This window comes from Centroberyx affinis, unplaced genomic scaffold, assembly GCF_046629955.1.
Source record: "Centroberyx affinis isolate AG114_WGS23_722 - 3 ecotype Tasmania unplaced genomic scaffold, CSIRO-AGI_Caff_v1 ptg000654l_1, whole genome shotgun sequence".
Taxonomy (NCBI): Eukaryota; Metazoa; Chordata; class Actinopteri; order Beryciformes; family Berycidae; genus Centroberyx; species Centroberyx affinis.
Genome location: NW_027279280.1, coordinates 46281 through 56945, shown reverse-complemented (window position 1 = coordinate 56945; position 10665 = coordinate 46281). Strand labels below are relative to the sequence as shown.

General features: G+C 42.0%; 1 protein-coding gene across 1 annotated transcript; it reads right to left on the bottom strand.

The window, feature by feature from the left end:
* Positions 1-224: 224 nt before the first annotated feature.
* On the bottom strand, positions 225-9562 carry ice2 (interactor of little elongator complex ELL subunit 2). The gene is made up of 15 exons (XM_071519065.1): positions 9549-9562; positions 8167-8268; positions 7686-8043; positions 7474-7593; positions 7239-7373; positions 6923-7039; positions 6434-6593; positions 5652-5833; positions 4695-5562; positions 4421-4593; positions 4136-4265; positions 2601-2685; positions 2283-2333; positions 1315-1558; positions 225-623 (listed from the first exon to the last, which is right to left on the bottom strand). The coding sequence occupies exons 1-15, from the start codon at positions 9560-9562 to the stop codon at positions 462-464; spliced, it is 2901 nt and encodes a 966-aa protein (XP_071375166.1). The 3' UTR covers positions 225-461.
* Positions 9563-10665: the final 1103 nt, after the last annotated feature.

Here is a 10665-nt window from a genome sequence, read left to right as displayed (position 1 = left end):
TCAAAGCCACTGGAGTTAGTTCAATGTGCCTTCAGGTCCGGGTGAACTTTAACACTGTGTTTACACATTTCAGACAATGGAAACCATTGAGCATAGACACCGAGGACCCACTGCAGCGCTCACCTTCTGTATTTGCCATTGAGCATAGACTTCTGTGCACTACAGTCAATAATCATACTCCATACTCCAAAATGAACACTTATAGAAAGTTTATTGTTGCTGTTTTCACATAACAAACATTACAATTGCTGATAAATCAAATAAAACGTAAACAAAACTCAAGTAATAAAAGTATAAATACTATAAAAGTGCTTCAGCATTGACATTTACATTCAAGTACATAAGGTATTTCTAGTATGACAACTCAAGTTTACCCACATTCTTGTCAATGGTCTGCTTTCCTTGATCCTACAGTATCAGCTCCTCTTGTGGTTTTTAAGCTTATTCTATGGTGTGGGATTTTAAATGCATTTCTGAATTGTCTTTTTCATCCAGTTTTGACGTTTAGTGGCACGTTTTCCTTTGTTATTCTTCTTCTTTTTGCCTCCGGCATTCGACTTGGTCTTTGACTGCCCGGCTGTCTTGGCTCCATGGTTGTTGGACTGTGGTGAACTACCCTCTGCCTGTTAGGATAGAGATGGTACAAAGGTTCCTTCAGTTTTTACTAACATCAATGGCAAATGCTGACTGTCAAATCCTCCTGGTTTACCTAAAAACTTTAAAAAGAGTGTTATTGGCCATCACTGATGAATGTAGTGCGTTGTCTGACACCTAACAAGATGCATCAACTTCTTCAAATGTGTGGAATTTCAGACAAACATCCAAAGAATGTCTCAGAGTACACGCCAATAAAACTCGCTTTGCTGTAGCTGATATTTCTATGCTCAGTTCATGTTCTCCATGGTCCCCGCTGTTAGTTTTGGGTTGGATGTGCAGGAAAACTGTGCTGTGGAACAGTGGTTCAGCCCTTCTGATAAGAATATGGCCAGGGGCTTTGTCTGCAGAGACCACATGGTCGAGAGAATGCTTAGCGGGAGAGTAGATTATATTTGCCTTGGCTTCTGGAGAATCTCTGTGTGTGTGTGTGTGTGTGTGTGTGTGTGCGCGCACGTGTATGCGTATGTGGGTGGGGTGTTTGAGAAAAGGTGTGGACTTCCTAGACAACATTAACCTTTAAATTGCTAACACTTTAAAGTTTCACCTCATTGCTATCAGGTTTGTTTTTTATTATGACCCCCACTGCTAATGTATGTTTTTTCACAGTGCCATCTGACAAGACAACAGTAACTATGGTGATATAGACCAGATACGCACCTTGTGGAAGGGCCTTGGTGGGAAGGTGCAGGGCACACGACCATGTTTCTGGTGGAAGGGCAAGACTACAGCTGGGTTGACGGGGATCCACGGCACGAGGCCAGAGGCCGGGGGCTGGGGGATTGTGCTGTGGACCTGCTGCAGGTTGTATGTCCCCCGACTCACCTTCCCATCAGCTGCTTTTAATATGGTCACAAATGGTTCCCCTGCCTTGTGTCCAATCAGGTATCGTCCTGCCTCTAACCTGCAGAACCACAACGCAGACATGAAATCAATGAGGATTGAGGAGTTAAAGCCACTTCCCTCACTAAAGCATGCTGTAGCACTGTTGGTGACGACTTGATTTCCAGCCAAATGAATGGAATGTAGGTAAGCAGAGCCTTAAAAAAGCAGCAGGTGACAGACCTTTTGTGTGTGGTTGAGTAATAGACTGAGTAAGTCTCTAATACAAACATGAACACAGACTAGCAGCATGCTTTTCTGCCTGAAGTTGTTAAGACAAGACTGTGATGTAATAGTCCTTGAGTCTTAAAGAGTGAGCGATGATAGACATGCACAGACAAAATCTGGAGATGTTGTCCAACTAAAAACTGAAAAAATGACAAACAAATCCCACGCATTATACGTTACTGTACAGTTTTGTACTGTACATGTAACCCACATTCATCTGTCAATATGTACAAATACTTACAATTATCATATAATTCACACCAGTGTGTCTACATTAGGACTATTGAGCCCAAAAAATAACACATCTAACCAAAAGATGTCAAACTTAAGCCAACCCAAACATTTTCCCCAAAGTTATTTATTGAAGGCAGTTTCGCAAACACAATAAGCTGGCATGGAAAAGTAGAAAAGTGGGGGTGGGGATGGGGTGCTGGCCAGAAAAAAAAAAAAAAAGAAAAACTAACAACTAAACTGTATTCTTTTATAGTCTAAGATAATGAAGGCCCTCAACTACTTACCCAGTAATCTTTTTCAGTAAGTGATGAAGGATGTTCAGTGACTTAGATGGCCTGTGGATGGGGAAGAGAAATCACCACATTACATTTCATCCACTTTGGTAGGGATCTAGATTTCAACAATAATTTACACGACAAAAACCAGATTTGATGATGGCTGCTGATGATGAGGGCAGACACCTTTCAGCTTTCTACTGGGATACAAAAAAAACGACTGGATCTCATGATGAGATCTTCTAACCCTTAAGTACTGTAACATAATCATGCAGGGGTGATTAAGTTAAAGTTAATCATTGGCACATCTGTTCAAAGGATACTCACTTGAACTCACAGGAGATGTTCTGATTCCAGTCTTCAGGCAGCTTTCTTAGCAGAGCTACTTTTGATGTGTGTGCATTGATGTGAGCTAGTGACAGATAGAAAGGGAGGGTGAGAGAAGGAGAGAGACACAGAGAAGAACAAGAGCTAATGAGCGTGTACATCAAGAGCTTCACTTCATCATCAATGCCATTGCTAGTGCTTACAATGCAATTAGCCTGTGATGATTTGCCAGCGTTGTTACAAGCTTGAGTGGGTGGTTAGAAATGCTCCTTGGTCCCCATCCCCCTGAAGCAATGAGCTTTTCCTACCTCCCACTCAAGCTTGTAACGCCTGGCAACTTAAACAGTATCTTCCTTGAAGTACATATTGTTTTAGGCCCTGAAACCACAGCCATAAATACACAGTAGGAAATGTCACATGATGAACCACGTGATGAACGTCGAACCACTAAGCAGAGGAAGTCTCTGATTAGTTATATAATGTCATTAAGTTGGCGATTCCTTATACTGTTTCATACAGCTTTAATGTCATCACTGATATGTCATCACAGATATATCATTGGCTATTCCTATTCATGCACTGCTGTTGGCAACCCAAGACACGTTGCACTTCTCTGAGGTTGGAGGAGCACAGTGTTGTTTAAAATGAAACATTATCATTGCTAAATCTAGGGTCTCTTTGTCTGATGGGTGTTATATCTTATAACTTTTTGGCACTGCCACTTAGAGACTGAAGTTAAATACAAGCTACCAGTAGACAAGCTTCTACTGACCATAATATTGAGGTTCCTGCACAGTAAACACAGGGATAATATTTCTAGTACTTTATAAGTTAACAGGCTGGAGGGCGAATAATTTAGAGACTGCCTTTTATAAAAGCTCTATACATGAGACAGTGGAATGCATTACACTGGGTAGACAGTAGCCTACATTCCAGGCCAACACCTACAGGAGGATTCACATCCAGTAGTGTTGAGAGTGAGACATGAAGTCACACTGTATAACAAATCAGTGAATCAACCTATAGCATAGGAAACATTAATTAAAAAAGAAAACATGGGTGGAGTCTTTCCCAGAATCTTGAGCTAGAGATAAGCAGCACATAACAAGTCAAGCCCACAATAAGCAGTAAGGGAATTTCATTGAAGCTGAAAGCAATATTTAGCTAAGCTCTGTGCACAGCATTCTTCGTTAGCCCCCATAACCAAAAATGGCTGTAGTTATGGCAACAGAGCAAACTTAATCACCAAACAGTCAAGAGGGGTGGTGAGTCATCTCAGGACTATTCCATTGGTCTGTGGGAGGATCGGCCCTGCTCAGTCCACCAAAGAGGAATGAGTCTTTCCACAAGCAAATGCTCTTTCTCAAGCCACATAAATGTTACTCTGACTACTTTCTTGGCATTTATTTTGAAAAATGAGAGGCTAAAGGGGCACTCCAAATGCCCTGGGCCTAAGGACAAATTGGAGAACTTTTCTTCTTTGATTTTAACAGAGGTTAGAAAGAATGGGACTGAAGATAGCAGTGATGTTTTACCTATGTAGGAAACAGTGCTGGAGTGGAGCAGTGTCTCAGCCCACAGCTGGCAAGCCTCACTGCTGCTTAGACGCTCAACGCCGTAACACAGCTGGTACTCCAGCTTGGGCAGGACATGGACTGGCACATGCTGTTAGGGCAGAAAACAAAGAATAGAGGTAGCGCTGGCCCATATATTGCATCATATTTTAAGATATACCATGCAAAAGGTATGCATTTTTCCAATACATCTTCAATGATATGTATATAAACTTCTGGAGGATGTGTACAGACTGGCAAGCATACCTGGTTGGTGCTTTTGGGGCCTACACTTCTGGTATGGGTCAGCGAGACGGAGCTGCGCACCATGAGCAGCAGGTCCTGCAGACTGTAGAGCTTGTAGAGCAGGTTGCCCTCCTCTGGCGCCTCGTAGTCTTGTTCATCCTCCACACTTGACTGCAAGTCCTGTGAAAGAATTTCTGGGAGGGGGACATATATTAATGGCGTACGTGGCTTCTGTAATGCAACATTTGTCGTTCACACCTTGAATACACAGAATAATAATGACAAGGACACTAACTTTTCTGTTCTGTTGTATTTAAGTTGACCACTGATGCCGGTCCACTGTGAGGAGCAGAGTAGATCTCTCCATCCTGGTTCTGGTTGCTCTCTAGATATGACGACACACAGGGCTTGACCAGGGATGTTGGATGGGAATGAACTGAGGATCCCAAACATTGTAGGGGTGAGACGGGCTCCGGGGATACGGTAGAGCATTTGGCTGGGTCCTTGGAAGGGTTGAGCATGGCTGTCTGCATGCGCAGGATCTGTCCGAGCTGGTCGCCAGGTACCTTAGCTCTTTTGGATACTCTCCTGCGCCCTGTAGCCTTCTGGGGGGAAGATGACTGTGGATTTTCGGGGGTAGACTCAGAGGAGGTGAAAATGGAGGCATCCGGGGAGCATGGTGTGGTCTCGGTCTTGGGTTGTGTTGTAGGTGTTGCAGCTGGAGACATGGGGTCATCAATGAACAGCCTCTCATCCTCTGAGTCTTCTGCCTCTTTTTCACATTCCTGGGCAGAGTCCTGTCTCGTCTGCCTGGTCTTTGGAACAGTAGGGCTCTGTGGGACACTGGGCTCTCTAGAGCCTGGTTGCATTGTCTCCTCTTTTACAGAATCACCCATGTCTGTCAATGAGGTGCTCGCCTCGTCTTGTGAACTACTGCTGGTCCTTTTAGAGGCAAGACGCTCACTGCATCTTGTCGCCTTACTTATTGGCGGGGACCTAACAGCTTTTCCACTTTTAACATGTGTGTCCTGCTCATTCTGAATCTTTAGCTTCTTGGAGGGTTTAACGGTTGTTGTCTCTCCGAATGTCTCCAGGTCAGTCAGGTCCACTTCAAAGTCAAGACCATTGTTTTCAGAAGACAACAAACTTCTACGGGAGCTCTCCTGTTTAAAAAAAAAAAGAAAAGAAAAAAAAATATTGTTCTGATGCAATGAGATGTCAGCCAGTAAACCTACTTTATGTGTCTACATACCGGTGGGAGTTGTTTCTCAGCAGCAGGAACCTCTGTCATTAGGTGGAACACTTGTTTATTGTCAGTCTTGTTGATGGAGAGCTTCAAACTCTCCTCATGGTAGATATGACTCCTTTCTCTTATTGTCACCTCAGTCTTCAGCAAGGGAGAGTCTATGTACACAGTCTTCCTCTGACTACTGCCTAGGATGAGACATAACAAAAGGGACTATGGGAAATAGTACCACCATGAGGCCATTCAATGTCAACACATACCATCATTCCAAAAACACTGAAACACAATCGTCTCTAAAGATAGAATCAGATAGCTCTTTCCCTTGCAAAATATAGACATGCATAGCCAACTTTAAACCTTTCTTTGCAGTAAATTTAAAATTAGTAATCTTATATGCTATGTATGTGTTATGAACATAAGTACCTATGGATGTTGCAACATTACAATTTGTTTTTTACTTCAAAGTACACAATGACATAAAATATCTATGTATGTGTTTGTTATTACTTACATAGTTGTTGTGTGTGGATTGCAAATGCTACTGCATTTACACTTTGGTATTAATGTGGCCAAGTGCATCTCAGACCACCTCCTGTGATGGTTTGGCCAATCAGTTCACTACACATATAATCCAGATTCCCAAGACAAATGGTAATGCCAGGTTTCAATGGTATCATGGGATCATTCAAAAGTAAATATTTTACTGATTGGAAGTGAGCCTTGAATTGGCCCTAATTAAACTGAACTACACCATGGTGGCGTGGGTATGCTGTATGTTGATGTTGTACCTTTTCCTGGGTTTAACTTGACCCAAACTGGCAGCTCCCATTGGTCCCCGAATTCAGGGCCATGGTTGTCTAGCAGTCTGACCAGGGCATCTCGAGTCACACACACATGAGGCTCATAATAGGCACACAGCTTCTCAGCATTACTGTCACTACTGATCGTCTGTAAAGAGAAAAAATGATTGTGGAAATTGGGTAGCATACACTAGAATGTATCTATAACACTCTGATCTATATCTATAATCACTCTGACAAATAGTTGTCTACAAGTAACTAGACTTTGACAGTACTACAACCTAACATCCTGTAGAAACACAGTTAGTACTGGTTTGTGTAAGTAAGACTTGAACACCCTCTGGTGTCTTTTTGTGAAAATTGCAAGAGCTGCAGTAGAGTTACAATAGACCTCCGGTCATGAATCCCATTCTGACTTTAAAACATCTTTGTGACTTACTTTATTGGAGTAATTAAAAAAGCAAGACAATTGCTTACAGCGTGCTTGTCCTTAGCTTTCTTAGCTGGAGGATTCTCTGATGAAACACTCTGATAATCCGATGCAAGCTGCGCATCAGCAGGCACTATCTTGTGGTCGGTAATATCCACATTGCCCTGGAGAAATAAAGGGTGCAAATATGGAAACAGATGAAGTGAATCACCGTCGAGACATAAGTTCTGCAATTCAACACTTCGTTGAAAAGTTAAACATCTGGGTGCCATGCCATTTCGAAACAACTTAAGTATGAGTGATAAGTATACATTATTAAGACTATAACTGTTATTGTGTGATGGTAACACACAAGCGCATTACCATGATTAGCAGCTGTTTTTCAAAGGTCAGAGCGAGCCCTGGGTTGAATGTTCCCCCTGTCAAACTGGTGATCTCATGGATCTGGTAGAGCTGTGGAAATGTCCTTACACACTCCAAGCAGCTCCTGAGGAAATCCTGAAAAACAAATGAGGGATTTCAATGTTTAAATACCCTGGGACACACATCTCATAGTCATGGGTGTTGAAGATAGGTTTAGGCCTTGTATTATCAATACCTCTGAATACTGCATAGCTCCCTGTGATATGTAGTTGTAATCGTCAGCGCACATTTTGGACACATCGTGCAGGTACCTCATGAACTGCATCACTTCATTGTCCACTTTCACCTTCAAAATCTGAAATGTCAGAATAGATTGTTTTAGCAAAGCAATGCAACAAGGGTGATTGGCAGTATTAGAAATTTGCATTGAGAAGACAATGCTTATACCGGCAGAGGATCAATGGGTTTTTTTCTCATCAGGATGCCAAGGTATGTCCTCTGGTCTTTGCTGGACAGACTGGACATGCAGGGGAAGGGTAATCTGGGTTCAGGATAAGCATCACCAGGCTCACTCTTAACCTTCTTGCATTTCACTTTTGACTTCTTGGCATCCTTAGGGTATTTTGTACTTTGTGCAGCATCACTTGCAGATGGATCATCACCATCACAGCTGTCCCAACAGGTACTCTCATCCTCGATGTAACTGCTGTCTTTAAACTCTGCAGCACCCTCTGTGGAAGAGGGGCAGGGGGGGTTTGTATCCCCACCCCCAGACTCTTGTTTTACATCAACGTTCTCTGTAGGACTTTAAAAAAAAAAATCAAGGGGGGAAAAGGTCAATATGTCAGCTCAGTAAACACTTACTAGCCTTTCATAGCATAGTGGAAGTATAAATGAATTCAAGTATTTTGTTAATTTATTACTGTACCTTTGTAGAAAGGCCCAGAGTTCTTTCATATTAGGTGCAAGGGAATATTTGTCATAAGTATCTCTGGTAAAGAATGGAGCTTCAGTGACTGGAGGGTCGTCCCTTAGAATAAAAGGAAAAAGGGAATAATGTTAAATTAAAAGGCCAATGTTGTGCTTATACATGCACTGTTGCCATTCTGCTCTGGTTTGTTTCTGTTCTAGGACAGATGTTAAATTTCATCAACCACGTGGTGATCAATGATTAATGAATGCTCAGAACATAAACACACCAGAGCAGAAACTACAACAGTTCGCCAGAAGTCGCAGCAGACTCAACTCCCCAATGTAAAGTCAGATGGAATACAATATATAACTTCCAGTCACAACCTTCAAAATAAAACCCTTATTGATGAAAGCGTGTTTTAAAGTTTTTGCGCAAGTACTACAGAAGCGAAAACAAAGACAGCATTTAAGGAGGAATTTGTAATTGATGAGAATACAATTGCTGTTTTCTTTGGCAAAACGTCCCTTGCATAGCATGCATTACAAACCATAGGCCTACTCAAGACGCTATACACAGGTCAGCCAAAAATATAAAATCGAATGCTCAAACATCAAACGCAAGACAACTTGGAAGAGTATCTACTATCTTACAGAAGTCCATTTTAAGTCCAAATGCTATATAATTGGAGCATTTGGTCCCTTATCAGGGCTAGGCTTGAGGCTAACCCAGCCACTGTCTTTAGAAGAGGTTGGGACATTGAATAGATTAAAATTGACCTTTATCAGATATAATACCCTTACAAGTATGGTGTAAGCAAGTGTATTGAGAATTTCTTCTGGTAGTCTTGTAAGCTTCCCACGAGCTCCTGGCTACTACTGCATGCTGTGAAAATGACATAACAGCCTATTTAAAAGCTAAAATTTCACTCCATATGTAATATTCCATTAAGTATTTAAATACGGCATTTATTCAATTAATGGCAATTAATTTAACTTTTCCACGAGTGCCACATTTTGCGCTTTAACTTTGAAGGCAAAATCGCCCTACTTCCGGTCTTATTCTAGCATCTCTGGCTGACTTGATTCAGCCGCACTTCTCCCGTATCGACTGAATTATTAAAACAGTTAATTTAGCTATTAGTTAATCAATGTTTGTAATGTCATGCTGAAAATTACATAACGGCACTAATCACTGCCAGGTTATGTGTACTTTTAAAATACAAGTAGCGTAACGTTAACGTTAGGTTAAGTTAGTTGCCAGTCACAACAAACGTTAGCAACACTCAGTCAGACCAACTAGCTAGTTATCAGAAGGTTAGTTGCATGTTCAGCGTAGTAACACTTAACTGTCCCACATCTATGGCATTTCTAAACGTTTGCGGCGTAATTTTTACTTGCCATACTAGCTCCATGACTGTCTCGCTGCAAGAACGACTGTCACGTTTGGTCACCGTTTGACATGCGACGGTCTTCTTCTTCTTCTTCTTGTGGAATTATGGCAGTGTGTAGGCGCCTCACCTCACTGCTGCCTCCCTCTGGATGTTATATTCGACCAGTAGCTTTTAGCCTACGATCAACGACTGTCATAGCAATTCGGCTTTGGTGTTCCCTCTTTAGTCCTATAACGTTTCGTTTGCAATGAGTATGTTTTCACTCCCACTTCTACTTCCTGAAACAGTGCGTACCTTTGTTCTTTATACAACTGGCATTAGCACATTAGGCTACATGTTGCACTGTCTCCATCACACTTCTCATCCCTGTTTCCCCAGCACCAACCAACCCCAGTGCCCCAGCCCTAGTCTTGCCAATTTAATATCATTCTCTTTACACAAATTAATTGAACTTCCCTTTCTAACAGTAGGCTGAATGGAAAAGTACTGTCTTCCTCTAACATCTCCCTCCCACTCTCTCTGCCATAGCCTGATAATTCCCTGCCTTATTTTACTACTAGGCTACCCTAATTTTGTCTGAAGGAAACCCTCACATCAACTCTTATTCTCGTCAAAGCAGCCTTAGCTGCCCTATCTGCTGCCTCATTCCCTTATATCCCTATATGGGCTGGGACCCAAAGGAGCCCAACCCTACATCCTTATCCTCCAACCTGTACAACTGAGTCGAAGTTGGTGAACACTTATTCCAAACTCTGTCCTTCCACTCTCTTTTAACCAATAAATGTTGGATATCCTGCATCCTCAGCCCCTAATGCATTCATGATGCTCACATCCACATCTGGCTCAGGTAGCACTGGGAAACATGCAACATTGTTTTAGTGTATCTCTATAAAAAATAAAATAAAAAAAAATCCCCAGGAAACATGGCAGCATTGTGAACAGCAGTCTGGATTCATATAGCTCAAAACCCCCTAGTTGCTCCTGGCTCAAAATGGTGGACACCTTCACAAATATTCTAATGATGGGAAAGTGCTGGGTAGACATGGAAAAATCATTCAAAATTCACACAAATTGATCCACAACTTCATCACATTGCGGTTCATAATGCTTTATCAAAGTGGCCA